This window comes from Aptenodytes forsteri, unplaced genomic scaffold (assembly GCF_000699145.1).
Source record: "Aptenodytes forsteri isolate BGI_AS27 unplaced genomic scaffold, ASM69914v1 Scaffold183, whole genome shotgun sequence".
In the NCBI taxonomy this organism is placed as follows: Eukaryota; Metazoa; Chordata; class Aves; order Sphenisciformes; family Spheniscidae; genus Aptenodytes; species Aptenodytes forsteri.
Window position 1 is genome coordinate 55,410 of NW_008795918.1, and position 22,467 is coordinate 77,876.

At 50.7% G+C, this 22,467-nt stretch overlaps 1 protein-coding gene across 1 annotated transcript in view; it reads left to right on the plus strand.

Annotated features, from left to right (window-relative positions):
* The window catches only part of NRP2 (neuropilin 2), a gene marked incomplete at its 5' end in the record, with an annotated part of 61,732 nt that extends 41,306 nt beyond the window's left edge, over window positions 1–20,426 (plus strand). The window contains 2 exons of the mRNA XM_009284697.1: window positions 16,216–16,284; window positions 16,940–20,426. Coding sequence (XP_009282972.1) covers window positions 16,216–16,284; window positions 16,940–17,244 — 374 coding nt within the window. The remainder of the gene's footprint in view (window positions 1–16,215; window positions 16,285–16,939) is intronic.
* Between the last annotated feature and the right edge of the window lie 2,041 nt (window positions 20,427–22,467).

Below are 22,467 nucleotides of genomic sequence, written 5' to 3' on the forward strand. Positions count from 1 at the left end.
ATGCTGTGGGAGTGTTGGTTTGCGAGCCGCTAGCGAAGGAGCATGGGGCTGGTCTGCTTGGAAGGGGAAGGGAGCTGGGAGGTAGAAGTGGGAGAGCAAACTGCTGTGAGGAGCTCTGAAGGTGACAGTCAATAAAAGGAAAACAAGGTGAAATGGTGCATTTAATAGCTTAATACCAGCCTGAAGGATAGAAACCGGCATTTCTCTGATCAAACCTACAGAGTAAGACAAAAGGTGAGGAACTCAGAAAAACTGCCTCGCCCTTTGAGCAGTCAGTGGGGATGATGTTTGTCTTGCTCTGGGGTGAGAAAAGCTATCTGCTTTTGCAGGGAAGATCAGTTTAGTATGTTTGAGAGTTTTTTTACCCTGTTTTGATTTTGGATTTTGTTCTTCTGCCTGCCTCTTCAGGAATGCGTCTGGGGGTTGTGTTGTGATGAAGAGCAAACTTGGGGCTCCCCTTAACTTTGAAAGTTGTTTTGCCAGTTCAGTCAATGCGCCCTTCGCTTTCACTTGGACATGATGTCTGTAGTCTTCCTGTCCCCTACTTTGCTGGTGGGCTGTAGGATATGGCTGGGCTCTGCCCTAGAAGCAGCTGCATTTCTGTGTGGGGCAAAGCTGTCCCTGGTAGGTATGCGTGGTGGGAGCTGTGGCGGTAAAGGAAAAGTAGACACTGAGACTGAAGTCACGTGCGCGACTCCGTCCCTGGGGTGTGAGGCAGGCTGTGGAGTGTTACCAACGGGAAGGACATGTGCAGGGTGTAACACCGTATTTTACAGTCATACCCATAGTGTAACAACTAGGAATTTGGGCTTGCTTGTTTGTAGGCTGCTTATTTATCTGCTACTCAGGCTTGTGGCGTTACTGAAAAGCTGCTGCAATATTCTCAGCTGACAGTTAAAGCCTCGCAACCCTTCCTCGCTTATACCATCTATGTTCTCCTGGGCCTGGTCTGGTACCTATTTTGCAAACAGCATCCTTGTCTTTTGGGGCTTGTAACGTGCATGTCATATTTGGTTTGAACCTCATTCTGGGTTCTCACATTGTGTCTATCCCGAAGTCATGTTGTTTCTTTTGCCCTTCGCCCCAGGCCCTGCTGCCTGTATGCCTCCATTTCCTCGTCGTATTCCCCAGGGCACGCTGGCTGGGTAGGGACAGCGTTTGCTGTGCCCAGCACAGTGAGGTCCCAGAGCACCACAAGCAGATGCTGTTGCAGGCACACCTCCCCTTCACACAGGAGCTCGCCAGCTTGTGCCAGTGGGCTCCTGCCCATCGCTAGCTCCCTGGAGGACAACCTAGCACTGCTCATAACAGGGGAGCAATTGCAGCAAAAGGTTGAAAAGGTTTCCCTGGCTGGCAGGCAGGAATAGATGGGGCAGAGGGATGGAGTGACCAGGGAAGGAGCAAAATGCAAAGGGAAAACATGAAGAAGTGAAGATGAAGATTGGAGAAAGCAAGATAGCAATTAAAATGAGGGGAAGACAGAGATGCCCAACAGAAGGAGGGAGCAAAAGGAGGGAAGAAGTCCCTGGCTGGAGAAAAAAAGGGAGCTCAAGAGGAAAGACTGTGCAGGAAGTATTGAGATGTTCTGTAGCCCCCACTCCTGCAATTACATGATGAGCTGAAAAGTTGGATGCCATTAAAAATAATAGCAAATCCTTCCTCTCCTGGCTTGGGAGCAAAGCTGAAAATATGCACCTTACAGGCTCCAGGATCACAAGGCAAATAATAAGAAGAGAATTGTGTGGGTGGAATATCTTTCAGCTAGTAGGTCGGGATCTTACAAGACCAGTCAAGTGTGCTTAAACTGTGCTGCATTTGAGAGTTGATGCATCTCACCCATAAAGAAAAGGTATAGCAAGTGGCTGGAAGCAAGGACTTAGATAAATACCAGGCTAAAAAGAAGAGACATATTCCAAAGAGCATGGAGACAAACTGCAGGGAGAATTTGCCTTTGGGACTGGTGGATTCTCCCACACCAGGTATCTTGAAATCAAGACAGCGATATCTTCCTGGAGAAATTACAGGTAGCAAATAAGGGGTTGAGGCTGACACCGGTTTTGTGGCATTCAGATTAGATGAGTGTAGTACTCGCTTTCATCTGTGCCATCTATGAAAAGTCCAGCTGTGTTGCTTGTCCACAGTGGTTAATGTCAGTGATTTTGGAGACGAATACGAGCTGTGACACGGCAGTGGCAGAGCAAGGCAGGCAGCTCTCTAGGAGGCTGTCTGGAAAGGATTTTCTCCTTTTTTTCCCCAGATGACTTTTGCTCTTGCTGCTTTTGGGTTTTGATTTCTGCTACACAGCTCTAAAACTGGTCCCTGTAGAGTCTTCCCTGTTGGGAAGAGGAGGGGGCTGTACCTGGCCAGGTTGGAGGTGTGAGTGCAGCAGCACACCCACACGAAATCATCCACCCTGTAGGGATTAAGCCAGGTTTCCACTGACCGATGTCCCAAGCTGCGCATAAACACAGCACCCACAAACTTGACAGCGACAGCAGGAGGCATTTCTTTATTAAGACAAGAGCCCTAGTGAATAAATGAGGAAGCAGGGGGTGGGTGTGTGTGTGGGGGTGGGTGTGTGTCAGAAGGCAAAGGGAAGTGGAAAAATTATTAAGTTAGGATTGATTTTTTTTTTCCATCTCCCTGAGCAGAGAACTTTTCCACTGATATAAGAAAAAACTTCCAGAGAGCAGCAGAGCCAGTAAAAACAGAGAAGATAACATCAGCACTGTGTGCTTAGTGGATGGGCAGCTATATTTAGTGGCTGACAGTGTAAGGAAGAACAATCATTAATGTTGGGAATTGGCTTCGTTAGGGCTTAGAGACAACTGAGTGTGATTCCTTAATGACTTCAGTTGCTAAATGAACTCTCCAGACTTCTGCTATCTCCTCAGCAGGGCAGCGGGGTGCGGAAACGGGGGCTGAGGAGGAGCTCTGCACCACCCCTCACACTTGCAGCCCTGGCTGCTGTACGGGGACATCTGGAGTGGGTCAGAGCCAAGCAGAGGTTGTCCTGAACCCGCAGCTGCCTCAAGATCCCCCAGAGATCCTTCCCACAAGCGGGATCATCTGGGGCGCATCATGCTGCCTCCCTCCATCCCCAGGCAGGCAGGCAAAGGGCAGAGGTGCGTGGGGAAGGGGAAGGGGGTGCAGGCTGGGCACGATGGCACGTGCTCCTCTACAGCCAGACGCACCCTTTGTACTCCCAGCCTGGCACCGGGCAATGTACAGCCATCAGTAGGCCATGGAAACCTTCCTCCCCTCTGTTTTTCAGAGGGGAGCGCTGCTCCCCTGCAGGCTCAGGAGCCGTCGGCATCCCTGACACCTGCCCCCCTCTCCCCACCCTGGTTTCCACCGGCGGGGCCCGGTGCCTATCAGTGGTGTGAGAGGCTGTTCGCCTGTAAATCTCTCACTGGAGCAAGGCACTATGTAAGCAGAGACTGTCCTGAGTGTAAACACGAGTGGCCTCTGCACAGCGAGCAGCCCCGCGATCTTCCTGGGGGCCAGCCCCGTGCCCTGGTGCTGTCAGGCACAGGCGAGGTGTTGCTGATCCATTGGGGATGGCGGTGGGATGCATACGGGTCTGGGGCGGCTTGGCCGGCTGGATCTGCGGTGGGAGACAGTGGCAGGTTATCTATCAGTGAAGCTCAGGGCGGTGTTGAACATGCTTACCCCGGCAGGGGGCTGGCGGCAGTCTCCATGGGGTGTCCCACACTGCCACCCCCCATGCAGCCAGATGGGGGGCAGCAGTGGCTCAGGGATGCACAGGGATGCGCCGCTTTCATTCCCCGGCGCCAGGGTGGATGATGGAGGTAGAGAAGGAGGTCGGAGGGCTGCCTGCTCCCTGCCTTCAACCCCCCCTCAACACACAGCCCAGCCTGGATGCCCCTTCTCTCCAGGCGCCGTCAGGGGGCAGGAGGGACAGGGCCACCCCCATTCCTGGCAGTGAGGGGTGGCTGGGGTGAGACGGGGCAAGCATGGCTTATCTGGCAGGTAGGCTTCTCCTGAGACATCCAAATTTCTTGCCTACAATGACGAATATGTGGGTGGTTCCCAGCCTCCTGCTCTGTAAAAGCAGGATTTGTCTTGCCTGTGTGGGGTTTTTTTCTTGGTTTTGACGGTTTTTTTGTTGTAGCTGTGCATCTGGGTGCAGTGTTCATTCTTATTTTTACTCCCTCTGCCCGGGTTTTGGGGGATGGGGAGGGGAGTAAAGCCTTGTGACTGGCGGAGGAACCATCATTTTGCCGCGTCTCCTGTGCCACCAGCAGCAGAAAAGCCATCGCCATCCCAAACTTGCCAGCCTGCTGGCAGGGCAGTGTTAGAAGGGGAGGGCAGAGGCCATGATGCGAGATGCCCTTGCTGCTAGCAAAGCTGGCTGCATCCTGCACTGTTTTGTTTTTTCCCCTTGGCATCCTCTGAGCCTGCTCAGGAAGCCAAGCTGGAGTTTGGTTAATGCAGAGCTCAATGATATGCTGACGCCAAACTGCAGGAGCCCCCAAAATTCTGCTTGCCAGCACCCAGCCAGGGGGCTGCCCCCCACCAGCAGGCCGGGGGCAAGGGGAGAGGGCAAGCGGAGTGGGGGGTCAATGTGTCTAGTGGCAGAACAAACCCTTCGGAGAGTTTCCCCGGGGTCTTTGTCGCCCTTGAAGTAGCCAGTAAATAAATGTGGTGCAAAAGTGCATCTCTCCCGAGTTATTTACAGCTCGCCCCCGCGAGCGGAGTTGGGGAGGTGGGAGCAGCATGTGCAGGAGGAATAGTGCAGAGCCGTTCTCGGGCCGTGGGCGTGAGCACAGGCACCAGCGCTCCTCTCCTCAGTGCCTGCCGGAGGCGCGTGTGTGTGCATGCTTCTGCGGACTGGCAGTAAGGTCCTATGCGCATCTGATCACCAGATGTGCACCGAGCTGTCCTGGGATGACCTGGGAAGCAGGAGCAGCGGCTTGCAGCCGTGCCCTGCCTCCCAACATGCTGCAGCTGCAAGAGTAGGAAGGGTTAACCATCATTGGGCTGAGCCTGGGCGCTGCCTGCCCTTGAATTCAAGGGAGGCAGGTGCTTTTCCAGCCCTCCCTAGGTGTGTTTGCTTTATCAGCATGAATTCATAGGCCTGGCTTGCTTAAGCTGCAGAGAGGATGAGTTTCTTATGTGAGCGTTGGGTTGAATTTTGCAGCCTGTGCCAATCGTAACCATCCTTTCTCACTTTAAAAAATAATAAGGAAATCTGTAAGTCTGTGAATGGGGCGCCTAGTGAGACCAGATCTGTGTGCAGAGCACTTTCAGCCAGAGATGATCTTCTCTGTCTTTTCCGTAAGAACGACAAATGTTTCTCCCTGTAATTTCTTTCCCAGTCTCCTCCAGTAACTTCCTTGGCCATCTGAGATTATGCTCTTCCTCCAATTAGGAATGTGATGTGTTTTGTCACTGCTTGACAACATCTGCCATGTGGAGACAAAACCCGGCGGCTGATCTGGAGGAGGCCAAAAAAAAGAGGGGAAAAAAACATTTGTTGATGCCAGAAATAACAGTAATAATAGCGTGCATATGGAATTTGTATTGCGATCCAGGCAGCCTGATTAATTAAAAGGGAAGAAAAAGGCGCTTGAATATGCGGGCTCAGCAAACACCAGGCTGTGCTCCCCCCCCGAGGAGCACACCCCGCATCCGGAGGTAGCCCCGGGACCTTGTGTTACTCCGTGCTGTACTCTTGAAAGCATGTGTGTTTCTTTTTGTGCGTCTGCATGCCTCCCACCTAGCAACCCTGTTCTGTGTCTCCTCCCCAGGGGCAACCCTCCTGCCAGGGACCGAGCCCACAGTGGACACGGTGTCAGTGCAGCCCATCCCAGCCTACTGGTATTACGTTATTGCCGCCGGAGGTGCTGTTGTGGTGCTGGTCTCCGTCGCGCTGGCCCTTGTGCTCCACTACCACCGGTTCCGCTATGCGGCCAAGAAGAGCGATCACTCCATCACCTACAAAACCTCCCACTATGCCAACGGGGCCCCCGTGGCCGTGGAGCCCACCCTAACCATAAAACTAGAGCAAGACCCCAGCTCACGCTGCTGAGAGCCGAACAGGAACGAGAGAGCAAACAAAACACAAAACAGACAGACAGACAGAAACTAAGACTTCAAATACGTTGCCTCAGTTTTGCACTTTTTTCCTTACCTAGCATACGTGTGAACTCTTAGACATCTCCGTCCCTCCTCCGTCCCCCCAGCCCTCCCCGAATCTTTTACAAACTCTAAACTAATGCTGCATCTTGGATCGCCAGAAGAGACACACCGCCCCTTCACTTCAGAAGTGAACACTCCCTTTCGATTACTTTTCGAGGACTCTTGAGGTGTCGGGTGGGGTTTTTTGTTTTGTTGTGTTTGTTTGTTTGGGGAGTATTTTTTTGTTGGTAGGCTTGTTCGGTTTGTTTTTTTCTCCTCCCAGTAGGCAACCTGCAAGGAAACTTGATGGCGAGCCTGGAAACTTGTGTGTGCGGCTCGTGTGCGTGTGTGTTAAATCTGTGTATGCAAGTGTGCATGGGAGCGCGTGCATCTGACTGACTGAATGTATATTTAGAAACAGCCCCTTTTTAATTTGCTTGTTGTTGCTTCTACTTGCACAGGGAATGTTTTTTTTTAATTTCCCCCCCTTCCCACCTCCCCTCTGGAAGGTCTGGGACATGTTTGTGGTAAATACCCTGATTTGTTTACTTGGGGAAGAGAGCAATGCTTTTTTGTTGCCTTATCTAGCTTTGGCTGGGTTTCTTGTTTGATAGCATTAATGTCTCGGGTGCAAAATGAGAAGAAGAAGCCAGGCTGGACAGTAGGAATGTCCGCCTCAGATGGCTAGAAGAATCCAGAGAGGTTCATAGACGTCCAAAAAGTAAGATCTCTCCATCTTATTCTTTCTGCAGCCAACATGATAACACAGCCATTGTTTGGAAGGGGGGGGGGGGAACCCTCCTTTTTCCCCACCCGCAAGTGAATCTATTTAAAGTTGCCTTATATCAGAGAAGCTCATAATGAATGTTTTGTTTGTATCTGTTAAAGCCAGCCTTAGGGTAACACATAGACTTCAGCAGGTCTAAGGTGGATGCTAAATACTGTAGTTTCTTGAGAATTGAAGGTTTATTTATTTTGTAAGTATCCTCACTTTGGGTGCTGATGGTTCTGCTTTTACACAGGGAAGGGGGAAAGGGCTCCTCCTTGTCTTTCTGCTAGAAATGTTCAAGGGACAAGTATAATTCCCCTTTCTGAGTTTTGGGTTTGTTTTTTTTCCTCTGCCCAATTCATAGCTGCTGAATCATAAAAATTGCCAGTTGACTTTCTAGAATGTCAATTAGTTTTGCGTTTGCTAATGTTCTGCTTCTTAAAGCATCAGTAACATCTAGCAAGCAAAGCCTAGCAGGCGCGCCTGGGGGGCCCAGCTATTGCTGCTGCTTTAACCGGGGAGGCAAGATGGACCCTCCAACACACCTCCGACTGTTGAATGGCCCAGCGTATTGTAGTGGAAATGCCTTATATAAGTTACTGAATGATGACATGCAAAATTGGTTTGAATTGTTAACTCTAATCTGTTTGCAGGCAAAAAAAGTACCTCCAGTGAGCAAGGTTCTCCATCTTGTTTGTGTTCATTTGTGATGAGTGATCAGATTCCCTGCCCCCTCCTAAACTTGCTAGTGCTCCCCACCCCTCCTTCGTCCATGAATATTGCATAAAATGAATCGAGGCGAGCAGCTCTGTTAACTTCCCTGCAGTCTGGGGAAAAAGCGGAAACACAAACAGTGCTGTGCGTACTTGGTACTGGCCCCTATTGCAGCGGAAGCCTCTCCCCAGGGGATCTCTGTTGATGGGGGTGTCACACTCCCCTCCCTCTCTGCCTTTATTCATGCAGCCTGTTTCAGGCCCTCGTGCCCTTTATTCAGCAGATTTCAGCAGGACCCCCTCAGCTGCAGCAGCAAGTGTCTAAAACGTGCAGGGAGCGCAGAAAAACCCAGGGCAAGCATGTTAGGGGTGGTGGCTGCTTTGGGCAGCATCTCCCGGGGCCCCGACTCCCACCAGCTTTGCAGCACCCCCATGCGAGGGTGGCAGGGGCGTGCCTGTCCCAGCAGAGCTGGAAGGGACCTGTGGGAGCTCCTGTCACCTTGCAGGTCTTGCTGCCCAGAGGTCCCCGGAGAGGGGCTTCCAGGGCTGGGGTGCTTTCTCTGTGAGCCTCCTCGTTACGCAGCACTGGTGTTGCGGTGTGTATGGTTTGTGATGTGAAATCCCACCCCCCCCCTTCAGCCAGCTGCAAATTAAAACAGATGTGAAATATTGGCATGCGCTTGCTGCATTTTCAGGTCAGCCTAAGCCATGTCAGCAGATGATACCGTCACGTTTCCAAAGTCAGTTCAATCTCCCTAGGTCAGATGATCCCCTCGCTTCGACCAGGTTCATCCCCATGGACTTTAGCAAGTGTGCATCGGTGTGTCAGAGAGGAGAATGTGGCACCCTGTCTTTCAAACCAAAATCACCAAAGACAAAACAGAAGGTCACTTCAAGATTTTTATTCCTAGTTCTCCCCTGCTCCTCGAGCCCTGACATCCCCAGCATTGCCCAGTTGCCTATGTGTGAAAAATATCTTGTGGAAATTTGAAACTCTTTGAAGATGTATTGTGTGGAATGTAATAAAATGATGATATTTTTATACAAATATCTGGGGTTTTTCTTCCTTCTTCTTTCTTTGCTAACAAGAACACTGTCGGTTGAAGCAAAGTGGTGTTTCAGAACTCCGTGTTTGCTTTCGGAGCATCAGGGCTATATCCTTTAGGGAAGTGAAGCTCCCATTCCTGCTGCATGCAGATTGGCGGCTAACCCCCAGCTCCCGGCAGCGGAGCTGGTGTGCACACCCTGCTTCAGTGCACTCAGGATCGGGCCATTAATAGCGGCTTTTAGATCCATTACATTTGTACCAGTCCTTAGTGGGAGTTTTGGGCAGCTGGACTGACACTTAGGATTGTTTGGGGATTTCACTAACATTGCTTAAGTGCTAAATTGCTCAATGTGATTATGCAGAATTTCTCTGTCCGGGGCCCCTGGAGACAGGACATCCGACTTCCCAGGGCCCTGGGGGCCGGCTTGGCTGCCAGCTCAGCTGAGCCATGCACTCCGTCCCCAAGCACAGCGAAAACTGGGTAAGCCATTACCAAAATTAAAAATGAAAATGGCAATGCGTTCCTCTTCTCTAAAATCCTCGCTGGGCCTCCGCATGTCAGACTGTGGAGGAGAGCTGCACAGAAACGGCCCAGGTGCTGCGGCACTGAGGGTTTGGAGAGGTGTGCGTCCCCTGCCTTCCCTCCACCCAAGTCCTCCCAGCTTGTTACAGGGACCTCTGCTGCAGCATTTGTCCTTCCCATCTTCTTCAGGTGCACCTTTCGCCCCTTTAGAGGAGTCAGCAGCATCACATTTCATGTGAAATATATTTTGCTGCCAGTTTGAGAGGTTTTTCTTTCCCTTCTGCATTTATTTTCCTTCTATCATACTCTTTATCCTGGCATACAGCTCAGCTCTGCAATGAAACTTCCTGGCTTTACTAGGAATTCAGGCCATCGACAAAAAAATAATTCAAATGTGATCCCTCACTTTGGCTGTTCAAACACAAGCAAAGCTGAGGACCCATGCCACCTTTTTTTTTTTTTTTAATTGTACAGCAAAGCCCATACACTTGTAATTTGCATTTTGTACACTTCAGTGACTGTCCAAGCAAAATTCAAAACAAATATGCACATGCGAAAAACAGGGAGGGAGACACTGGCTGATGGCTTCCCAACGAGGAAGAAAAAAATTCTGTTAAGTAAACAGACGAAAAGGGAGGAATCGTTCGGGGTTTAATTATTCCATATGTGCGCTGCAGCCAGATTGACTGGAGAGTTGGGTGCTGCTCAGGCTGCTGCACATCATAGGGAAGAAAGCAGCGAAAATTAGCATGCTTTGTTTAAGAAAATAAATACAACTTAGTGTGATTTTGATGCAACTTCCTCTGCAGGTAACTTCAGGCGTTTAAGAATCTACTTAAAAAAAAATGGGGTAAAGTTTCTGGGGTAGCAGTAGGGGCTCCATATTTCAGGGATTGGCATTAGGGGTGGAAGCCTGATGTCTCTGGCATGCCACGGGGCAGGTCTGGACGTGGCTACCCTAGTTGTATGTGGGGTAATGGTGTCGGTCTTTTTATCTCTGCAGTTGCTGCCATGTCGTAGGGAAAGCAACTCCGTGCGGCTGGTGGGAGAAGGCCCACGGGCACACTCTGTAAGCGATGGGGCAAAGCCAGTGGCAAACAGGGGTGTGAAAGAGGGACCGATGGCCTGGCAAAGCGAAGGGCTCTGTGGGGAAGGGCTGTGCTGTGCCTCGCCCGGGCAATGTCAGCGTGCCCGAGATGGATGATTGCTCAGGAGCAGGCTGCAAAGTGCAGTGCTCATTCACCCAGCCCAGAGACTGGATGCACAGCCGGGTCAGCCTCCTGCCAGGGCAAGTGCCTGCAAGATGACACTTGGCGCAGGGAACCCAGGGCTGCTTTCTCCCGGGCTGTAAGGGCGAGGTTGGCTTTTTCCTGGGCAGGGATGGGTTGCAGTGCCTCTGCTGGGAATGCAAGGGAATGAGGTAGAAACGGGATCATGCACGGGGCTGTGTTGGGATTTTTGCCCCCTGTGAAAACCTGCTGATTCTATCGGGGCTGGCCCCAGCTTAGCCCATGCCAGGGCAGCAGAGCTTGGCACGCAAACACCAGGCAAGGGCCCCGAGGCAAGCTTGGACAGCCTCTTGGCTTTCCGCCACAGCTCCTCCATCAGTGGCTTTGGCGGCTCTTAGCAGTGATTGCAGGCGTGATTGCCAGTTTGAGGAATAGTGTTGTTAGCCATTGCCGCTGTAAAAACAAACAGCAACAACAGGGAGGGTGATAAACATATCAGGATGCTGCAGAGCTGCCGGCTTCTCCCCGGGCTCCGAGCCTTTGCACGGCAGCAGTGGGCTGGCAGCGCTGCCCTTGTGCTGAGGAGCTGCTTGGTTTGGAACCGGTGAGCTCTGGCATGGAGCGCCGAACCTGAACGGCAGCTCCTTACCCAGGTAGTCCAGTGCTAAGAGAGGGGGAGAGGAAAACCACGCTGTATAATGCCACTGTAATGCCATACGCATGCACGCCGCCGGCGCTTTTTCCCTGGCCTTGTGCCAGTGCCAACGAGAGGTGTGGGGGAAAGGGTCGGGCTGCAACGGGGGACGTGGCTGCTGTGAGGAGGGTTTGGCAGGGTCCCTGATTTGGGCAGCCGCATTGGCCATCTGCCGTGCATGCAGCGAGGGCAGGGTGCCACGCGTCGGAGGGCAGCACTGGGGCTGGAAATAGCTGCTTGCTCGCATTCGCCTCCGCGCCAAGCACCCAGCCCAGCTTCACATCTCTGCTTTCGGTGAGGGTCTTCACCTGCCCAGCTGCACTTCCCCATCTTCTCTGCATACGGGAAGCCCAAGGAATGCAAGAGGCTCCTCGGTGCCACCCGGTTTGAAGATGGTGCTGCGGTGTGCACTGCCGCCGGGGCAGCCCCGAGGCAATCTGAGGATAAGGTCCGGGAGTTCCCGCGCTGCGGAGGGCGGCCGGGCCAGGGAAGAGGCTGCTTGTTTGCTTTCTTTCATGCTCAGCTGTAGCCAAAGCACTGTTTTAATTTGAAATTTGGCAGGGATTTAGCCCTTTTGTAAACTAAAATCGTTCTGTGTTTCTGGAGGAGTGGGGAAGAGAGAAGTGAGGCGGATTTTCGGCTGGAAATAGAGCAACGGGGAATTTGGAGGGGGTGTTTCTGCCTGGTGCCTGTGCTGCTGCTTTGAGAAGCACTTCCCTGTTCACCGAGGGTGGGAGGTGTCACCCCCCCCCAGCCCCCAGAGCTCCCAGCTGGAGGAGCAGTGCTGCGCCGCCGCCGCCAAACGGAGTGGTGTCAAGGCGAGGCCACAGCGGCTGCTCTGCTATGTCAAAACAAAATGATGTGTGTTGGAGTCACGCTATTGCTACAGAGAGAAAAGGGCTGGGAATGAGCAAACGGAGAAAAGTGAGGATCAGAGCGGAGCTGGAGCTCTGCCTCTCTCTGCCAAGGCTGGGGAGCAGTAATTTCTGACCCCGTTTTCCTGGGCTTAGCTGGATTTAACGTTTCAGGCCCTCATGGGCGTTGTTTGGCAGCAGAGCAGCTGTGCACCTCTAACGCTCCCCTTGCCGGACAGGATAGCACTGGCTGAGATGGCTGTTGTGGCAGCAGGAGAGAGGGGTGAGCACTTGCTCTTTTGGGGGAAGTGAGCAGCACGCGGTTGTTTCCCTGCTGTTGAAAGGACCGGAGGGCAGTTGGCTACACCTCTTTTGTACCAGGAGGCACAGCCACAGATGTTACTGGAGAATGAAAGATGGTAGGTAGCAGAGCCCACAAGCCACCATCACCTGGTGCATCCCCTTCGGCCCCAGAGCCCGCAGACCCCTGCGGGAAGTGGGGAGCAGGAACACAGGGATGGCGGGAGCGCATCCCGGGCAGTCTCCAGGCCAGGCTCCACTGCGCCAGAGAGGCTGCAGGCAGGCAACAAAAAGGGCTGGAAATTGCTGCAAGTTTGATATATTGTTTGGGAAAAGCACCTCCTGCTGAGAGGCTCATTTTGTTCACCTAGAAAGAGCCCGAGAGGCGCCATGGCCACCATCTGCAAATGCCTGTGTGTAGAGAGATCCATGGTGATAGCCAGAGCTCTGCCCTGGGATGGAGGGACCCGGCAGGAGGCAGCACTCGGTGCCCAGACTTAAACCAGACAAAGTCAGTCTAGAAAGAAACAGCAATTTTTTTCTCAACGGTGGTCATTTGCCTTGGAGGAATGTGTCTAGGCTGCAGCAATCGGGACTGGGTGTCCTCTCCAAAGCAATAGCTCTTGGCTTGGTGCAAATGTCTCTGCGTGAGGTGGTGGGCACTGCTGGTAAGCCTGTGCAGGCAGGCTGGCATTGAGCGTGTGTGGTGGCAGGAAGTACATGCCAGTCCCTATGATGCTCTGACCTCAGCTTTGCAGACGTGAGCTGCCTTGGGCAGGTTTGGAGAGCTTTCCTGCAAGAGGCACGTGTATATCTGTGGTGGGACACCAGAGAACCTCGCCTGCTCTTGTGCTTATCAAGCACGTCACCCGCTTCCAGTAACCCCCACGCTATCCCAATCCCTCCTGCCCCTGCTACTATTTTAAAACAGATGTACATTAAAGCTCCTTAATCGCTGCAAATACTAATTCTCTCCTGCTCTCCCTCCATGTGAGTTCATACGACCATGGTACTTAAGTTGCTCCTTGTCTTTGATTAGAATCTCATCTTTCTTTTTTCAGGTCCCATAAATTAGCCTTTTAGCTGGCAGTGCTCTCAGATCCAACAGATAACAGCCTTTTCTTGGCATCCAGCCGTTTCCAACAGCATCGCTAACATCATCTTTTGGACATGACCGGCTAGGTGCTCACAGCCATCATTCAGGACACACGCTTTAAAAAGGGCCTTTCACTTAGGAGAAAGCGCTCGTCCTGTTTAAATACAGTTCCCCCTAACTTTCTTGTCTACCCTTCTCCAGTATATTTTTTTTCCTTTTAAAATGCAAAGTAAATTGTGCCTGAAAGCTGCTCTTTAAGGAAGCAGCTCTCCACAGCACAGGGCAATGCATGTTTCTCCCATTCTGCCCAGCAGCTTGGGAGCAGGGCTTTTCTGGGGACCACTTTCCAAGGGGGTCACTTTCCATGGCCTGCTCCACTTGTGACAATATTGCTCAGATTTGTCACAAAGGAGCCTAACTGATGACAAATAGCAGGCTAGTTTCTGTGACGGGAAACCATTTCCACTAGGAACTGAACTGAGACCACCAGCTCAATTCCCGCAGACAGCCACGCAGCCAGAGCTGATTTTGTTAATGACTCGAGAAACCACAGTATGGAAAAAGAAACGTCGAGTTGTATTTTTCCAAAGCCAACATAGAGCCCTGCGTGACAACATACAATCTGATAGCAATGAAATGGTGTGTGGGGAGCAGAAGAATAAGGACCTGAGGAGGAAGGAGAATGGGCGAGGAGGAAGATATCATTTAAGCAGGACTTGGAGTCATATTAGCATGGGGAACTGAGAAAATCGCTAGAAGAGTAAATAGATTTTGGGCTGGGCTTTTTGTATAAATGTTCTCTCTTTTCAAGTTTTCCCAGTGCTCCTTCCTTTCAGGCTGTAAGAGCTGGTGTTCTTTCAAAAGTGTTGATTAACCGGTACTTTGTTTTTTCTGGCTTTTCCCTCAAGGCTACCCTGGGAAATAAAAGAGCACCAAACTGCTAGCTTGTTCTCACACAAAATTTAGAGGAGCTACAATATGGAAAGGCAAAAGATTTCCAACAGCCTTTCCCTGCACATGGGCTCCTTGGGCAGACCGTGGTCCAATTTCCACCTTTGCTCGTCTTCGAGCAACCTACAGTTTCCGTAGGGTTGTGTGGGTGACATGGATGGCAAATTTCACTGCTTGTCTTCTGACGGAAGACTAGCAAAGCAGACGTCTCTGTGTGTGAACTGCTTTGCAAGTTATTTTTCCACATGTTCGGCTCTAAATGTTTGCAAGAGGCCCTCAGGCAGTTCTCCCAGCCCTAAGATGTTGCCATCTGGGCCTGTCGTTCTGGAAGTGTTGAGAAATCATGTGAACTCACTGGGATTTACAGAAGATGGTGTGCAGCTATGTTTCTTCAACAAGCTACCAGCAGCCTTGAGTCAGCTTAATTACCTGGCTCACTAGATGCAGAGCTCATCATTAGGAGGGGCAAGTGTTGGGTTTTGTGTGTTCCTGTTGCCAGGTTCGCTTGAAAATTCCAAGAAATCCCTTAATCCTTTGAGTGTGGAGGGCAAAAGACAATTCTGCCCAAAGAATGGGTATTTGGGAAGGTATCATCAGTACCAGCACGGAGGATCACTGCAGTCAGGTGTGAGGTGGTGTTGGGGCGGCGTGGCATTCAGCAGAGCCACCTGCTCTGGAAATGAACCTCAAAACATTACTGGTGGGGATTGCCTGATACCTGGGATATTGCCTGGGATAGCAAAAAAAATAGATTTGACAATTCAGGAGGCCTTTTCCAGTCCTAAATCTCTGTGTAAATATGCACAAGTATTCTTTTATAAGGTTTTGAATAATTTCTTTGCATGTGGCTTTTTAGGCACAAGTTACATTCTTTGGCTTTGGTTGGTTTTAAGTACTCTCTTAAAACTTCTTGCCGTTCTTGCGCAAGATGTGAGGTAACCTTGGTTTTCAACCAAAACTATTTCAAAGGTGTGACTTCTACTGCTTTCTAGTAGTCCCTGATTTTCTGCATTCCCGATCATTTTGAGGTGCCTTCTCAGTTGAGCACCCCAAGTTACAGTCAGCTTTGAAAAATCTAAGCAGATCAAAATGAAAGGGCATTTTCTTTTGGAAAAACTGAAAACACGGTAACTATACGTAGAGATAATGCTAGGAAGACTGCACAGGAAAATAACTTTCTTCTGCTCAGATTACAGCATGTGCATTTGGTTACTAGTGCTTGATCTGTGCTGAACAATAAAAAGAAATGTCACCACTAAAAGGAATTTGGATCAGAGAAATGTTAACATAAATACCTAGATACGGACACCCATTTGCTGCTCTCCCCATTTCAACCAGCTTTTACATTAAAACATATAATGATGATACATGACTTCCTCAAATTACTATGAATTTATCTGAAACCCAAAGAGAAACTGGGTCATTGAAGCTCTGTGTCCAGTAAGATGTATGGGAAAAGATGAAAAGTAGAGTGTGCTAAATGGATCTAGCATTAGTGGCAAGTAATGATAGGCACTAAGATCCTATTCAAAGTTGTAAGGATAATACCCATGAGCATGTTAATAGTGAATTATGGCCATTATGCAGGCACCAATGACAATATTTTAGTGCTATTCAAGTTATCTGGTTTCTTTGCTTTTCGCTCATTCTCTTTTCTTCTTAAAAGCTGGTCATTTGGGGGTCATGAAATGTGATGTAGTGGGCAGATCCTATTCTCTCGAGTGTGCAAGAGTCTTCATTGACTTTGGCCAAAGGAAGAAGAGGAAGAGTTCTTCCTCCTTCCATGAGGAAGAGCCTTGCAGTAGTTCAACTATTGCTTTCTTCTGGCCGGTCTCTCAATCCAGTGACCAAAGGCCTCTTTAAACAAACAGTGCTTCCCATTTTGTTGTTCTAGTGAACTTCCCAAGAATGGAGGATGACTTTCCGATCTCTGAGCAAGACTTTGAAGACAACGATGATCCAGGTTGGTACCCAAATGCCACATGGGCAGTTTTTCTGGGGGAGCTTGTGTTTCAGTATCAGATGCTACAATTACTCACAAACCTCAGCTTTAAGTGTGTTCTACGAGCTAGAACACACTTGAGAACGTACATGGGGGGGTTACGAGCTAGAACACACTTGAGAACGTACACTCAAGTGGTGGCTCAGTGCCTGGACAAAGACATTAGTTTTCTTTTCTTGTTCTCCTTTTTCAACAGCAAGCAACCTTGCAAAGTCGATATATTGTATTTGTGTTAGGACAAGTGGAACTGATCTTTCAAGCATTAATTGCTGCTTGCGTGGCATTTTGACTTGTAAATGGAGAAAATTAAGTCTGGGAGCTGTGACAGATTGTTTCCATAGTTTTGAACCCAATGGCACTTGAAGGGCCAAAGTTTCAGTGGGTGTAAAATGCTAGCATGCTATTTACATAGCCTGTAAAAGTGAATTAGGGCACCTAACTTTCTTGGTAGTTTGGTGCTTTGCATTACTTCTAGACCTGGGTTAGAGAATACTGCTGAGATATACCTATGGGGGAGCTTATACTCTTATAAGGCCATCACAACTCCAAGTAAGAAATGCATAAAGGTGTCGGGGGGGAAGTGATCCCTGGATAATAAGTGCCCATTCCACTGCAGATTACTTTGGATCGGATAGGAACGACACACTGTTCTCTACTAACTCTCCAGGAACCCCAAAGCTGGACAAAGAAAAAAGCTGGCTCTACACCCTGGATCCCATCCTGGTGACCATCATAGCGATGAGCTCCCTTGGCGTCCTCCTCGGGGCCATCTGTGCCGGTCTGCTCCTCTACTGCACATGCTCGTATGCCGGGCTGTCCTCACGGAGCTCCACCACGCTGGAGAACTACAACTTCGAGCTGTATGATGGCATCAAGCACAAGGTCAAGATGAACCACCAGAAGTGCTGCTCAGAGGCCTGATGGGTGCCCTGGGGATCACCCTCGGTGTTGGCACCCAGTGAGGTGGGCTGGCAGGGGCTTACATTTTTTGCTGTTTTCTATTGGAAATGAATGCCATAACGGGGAACGAGGGGCACAGGAGGAGCGAGGGGAGGCGCTGCTCCTGCTGCCAGCTCCCACCGTCCGGTCACGCTCCACCAGGACTGAGCAGGCGTTCCCGCAAACCGGACTGTGCCAGGCGAGGGGGGACCGAGACCCTTGATTGTTGGTTCATCTTCATTTTCTGCTGATGCGAGTGGCTGGGACGTGGCGAGGGAGACTGGTTTGCCTTTTGGATGTGAGAAACTGAATGTTGATCGTTATTTCCCACCTCCTTTCTCTGGTGAGTTGCTGAGAAGGCTGAGGGATTTCTTCAGCCACCCTGTCTTTAGAAATAACACACACACACACACACACACAGAGACCCTGTCAATTTTAGACCCTGTCCAGATACCTTTTTGGCTGTAGGGATTTGTGCACTTCACACTAAGTCCAGGAAGCTGCAGTGGAAGGATGTTGTTACCTTCAACTTTCCTTCTCCTGGTAGGGAGGAAAGGTGGGATACTGGCTCTGGTGTCGATGGTAACAACAGTGCTTTCTGAAGTCGTTAAGAAATAAACTAGAAAGGAAACCCTGTGTGTAGAAGCACCTCTTTGAGAGAAGCTGAAGAGCCTTAAAGTGATTTGTGAATAAGAGCCATTTATTAAATCCAGATCTTGGATTGCAACAGCTGAGGCCTTCATCAGGAAGGCCTTTCTTTGAATCTCCCACCCCACTTGATCCTGCCCTTTTTCTTTTTTTTCTTTTTTTTGCTATAATGAGAAAATCGCAGCAAACAAAAGATAGAGCCTGCCAGGCTCCCGGTGCTCAGGCGACGGCTTTGGGAAGGGGGCTTCACTCGGGGTTTGACTTGAGGCACAGCGCTGAGGCCTCTCCAAAGTGCCAGGGAGGGAAAATGAACAGGGAAGGAGGCTGGAGCCATGCCCACAGCCCCGGGAGCCCGGCCGTGGCGCCCACTGGTCCCCCTCGCCTTTGCGGTGCTCCCCCTCTCCCTGGAGCTGGGGGGTGCGAGCTGGCACTGTCAGCACCGATGGACCAAACGGCTGCTGTCGTATCCCCTTTGGAGCAAAGCTGTGCTGCTCCTGACCAGCAGCAAAAACCCGAAGTTTTATTTATGAGCTGTGTTTTGTTTTACTTTGAACAAGTGCCTTAGAAGAAGTATTTTTCCTCCATCTGATGATCAGTGCTGTATCAAACAAGAAGTGAGGCCTTCATCCTTCCCCAGCAAAACACTCTTCTTCACCACTCTCTACCAGGTAGAGCCCGGCTGAAGAAGTCTGGTCCTTCTACTCTCAAGTGGTCTGGCTACATTGTCTGGCAGCTGATAGCTCTCCACTTACCACTGTGCCGTGGGAGAGGAGTGTTATGAAAACAATTTAATGGGGAAAAAGAGTTCAAATGCTGGGCCCCAAACCAATGCCTTCATTTCCAACTCGGTGCAGACGGATCGCCCCTGTCAGCTTGCACATATATAAGTGAGAAACCTTTCCAGCACGTTGTGTTTGCTTTTCCAGGGGCTCTTTGGAAATACCTGACATGTCCTGATTTTACATTTTGCCTAGCAAATAGTTTGGGTTGGGGATGGATTTTTTTTCCTCACCAACCGCAGAGCACCGAAGGTGTGATGTGCTGTGAAGCTCAGTTTGCACAGCCCCTGCAAACACTTCCTGCAGGAGGCCAGGTGTTCAGGGAGACGAGCAACAGCTGGAGAGGAGATGAGCACGGACAGTGCCACAGCTGCTCCTCGGTGCGGTGGGAATAGGAACATTTGTCTAGTGTTTCATGAAAAGCTCCACCAGACAGTAAGTTTTTAGGAAAAGAAAGAGACTTCTCCACTGTAAGAAAGACACGTGTTACTGGGGAAGCAGCAGCTGTGTCATCAAAACATCCACAGTTCATACACGCACACTCAGAGACGCGCACACACAAAGGCCTTCATTTTTTTAATTCACACTGTGCACCCAACAGAAATGGCAGTAAATGTATCTCAGATTCTCCTTTCGAATCACCTTATTTCTTTTGGCATTCTTCGTGGACAAATTCCCCAGGGGTGTTATTTTACTGTACAAAAGAAACAGAGGCAGTAAGAGGAAATGTACCAGACCATTTCAAAGCTGGATTGCTGCTGCTCAATGATTTTATCCCCTTCAAATCACAGGTGAGGGGAAGGATGAAAGGAAAAGGACCATACAGTAGAAAAGTCGACTTAGGCAAACAATAGGTGAAAATATATAATTAAAAAGGTGATGTTATGGTGTCTAGTAGGCGTACAGAGAGAGGAGTTCGTATATACATATATTCAGAAATAGTGTGTTTGCACACGCACGTGAATTCTCTGTATGTATCGTGTATGTGACTTATTCCGTGGGACTGACTCGTGTTAATATATCTCTTGATCTGGGGCAGGAGAGTACTGCTGATCTTGGCACTAACTTGGCATGGGCCCAGCAAAGCGTCCGCCCTGCGTGTCCCACTTGCCCCTTCCAGACGGGGCAGGGCCCACGCGCGTGTGCTTGCCGGGCGGGAGCAGGCCAATAATGCTGCAAAGCCGATACCTCACTTACCTCTGCTGGGTGCTTTACTGTTCTACAGAAAACTGTGTTTGATTGTAACTTCAACAGGGAAAAAAAAAAAGTCATCCGTGCATTCAATTCATTGCATCCTCCTCTGCAAATAGATTAGGTTTGCTGATCGCAATTCCCTCTGTGAAATTCAGAAAAGAAAAAAAAAAAAGAAATTGGTATTAATGCCATTGCTGAAATGGGCTGTTGCCTCCACAGCCTTCCCATGGCAAGGAAATGTTGCAACCGGGCAGGCTGTAGTGCTGCGTGATTTCATTTTGTGTGAAGGTGCCAGGGGTGAGCATGGGAATTAAACCATTAAGAAATTATATGCAGAAATGGAACTTCTCCAAGGTTTGCAGTTCAAGGTATTTGACTGTTCACTGGCTGAGCCAGGACTTATGGACTTAAAGAGCTTTTACTGTGATTCTTCGGTGTAAAAAAAAAACAAACAAAAAATCAACAAAAAAAAATCAAACTGTGTTTATATGATTTGTATAAAAACCTTTTAAAATTACTATTTAATAAACATTATGGTAGAGATCATGTTGCAGTGACTTTTTTATTTATGATGGAACAACAAGAAGAAAACCGAACTGAGAGGGCTATGGGCAGCCAGAAACCCCCAGGAAAACCGAGGCACGGCTGGAGGCGCGTGGGGCCGTGCACACCGCCCTCCTTTCCTGCTCACTGCCCGTCCCCCTGGGGAGGTCACCTCGGGCTGCCTGTCACCCCGAGGTGACGCGGGGCTGTAATGCAGACCCTGCGCATGCACGTGGCCTCCCACTCGGACACAGCCTCTCCTCCAAAAGCCAGGGATGGCTGGAAGCGGCTCTGGCCCAAGAGCAGCACCTGAGCACAAAGCCAAAAGCGGTCCCTTCCTGCCACTCTGCGCCGCTGCCCAGCGCTGCCAGCGATCCCAGAGAGGAGTGTGGTTTTAGGCTAAGAAAAACATCATTTAGGACTAAGACGGCTCGGTGCTGAGCAGAAAGGTGCAGTCAAGGCTTTGCAGTGCAATCACGTAGCATGGTAATGGCCAGCTGGGGGGAATGAGGGTTGGGGGTGGGGACACTGTGGGGACACCCTGGCTGCATGAGGGGCTGGGGGTGACAGAGCGCGGCAGCACAGGCACCATGCAGGGAGCAACCTGCGCCCTCTCTGCCTCCTTCCAGCCAGCTTCGGGGTGCACAGGTGGCCAGACTGTCCCAGCTCAGCCACCTCGCCAGAGTACAGGTGCCAGCATGCCCCTGTCCTGGTCCCATGACCCTGTGATGGCGGGCAGTGACTGGACCAGGAACATCCTCTGTGGTTTGGCTTCAGCCCCATCCTTGGGTGTCACAAGAAGCATCGGGCAGCAGGGACTCGTGGCAAACCCCAAAGCCAAGCCTGCCCCCACACACTTGTCTTCTCCACCCTGTCCTGCCACCCTGCTCACCCTGACCCAGGGTGAGCCTCACATCTCGCAGAGGTGCCAGCACCCTGCTGCTCTCCACCACCGGCCGGCCAGGAGCCAGCGCAGAGCTGCAAGGAGCCAGCTGGAGAAGCAGTGGGGCGGAACCTACAGCATGGAAACTTGTTTATTTATGGGCACCCTGACAAACGAGGGAGCCAATCCATCAAGCCCTGGGCACCTCCAGAGCAAATGAAATTTTGCTGCTGCCTCCTTACCTCCAACGCGGTGGCCCCCTCCCAAAGCGCACGTGTGTTAAAGAGGGTCTTTAAGCGATGAAGGGCAGCTGGCAGCTTAGATGAAGATGACAGTGTAGCTGCAACCTTGACAGCTCTTCCCTCACCCAGGAATAAAGAACTGATGTGCAGATTGATACCTGGGGGAGAGGCTGTCAGCGAGCAGGACGGAGACGGCAGATAAGCGACTCAATCAGTGTCAGTCTTGTCCTGCCGTAACACCGCCTGTAAATCACTGCGGTTAAAGAGGTGCCTCTGCTAAAGCGAGGAGCAGAAAGCAGGTAATAGAAAAACAGGCAGCAAAACAGATGTGTGCACCGGCTGGGTTAAAAGCCTGATAGCTGGGCTGCAGCTGCCACCTGGGCACAAAGGGGAGGCAGGCACCCACTTCAGGACATTTAAATCCTTTGGGATTTTTAGCAGAAGCTGGGATTGCATTTGGGTGGGCTGCTCTGTGGTCGGCAGGGTGGGGTGGGACCCGGGGAGGGGGGGCCCTGTGTGCATTTGCCATGCACACATGGGTACCTGCCACCAGCGGAGGCTGGAGTGTGGGGGGGCTGCGGGGGCACTTCATGTGGCACAAGAGTAATCAGCGGCTGAGCGGGCTAATAAAATCGATTTCACCATTCTCAGCCTGCTCCAAGATGGGGATCCAGCCGCTCCAGCACGTCCTTGAGAGTTGATTGCAATCGTGCACGCACCCTCGCTGTCTCTCTCACCCCTTCTTCTTTGAAATATTCCTTTGCTTTTGGGTTAATGGGAAATCTTTTCAAATAATGACTTGCTCTCTGGACAGCTGGGGGCTTGGCAGTGAGGGGGAGCCATGGGGCTGAGCTAATGAGTGGATTCGTAATTAATTAATTGCAGGCAGGTGCAAGCAGAGTCTCCTGTCGCCTCT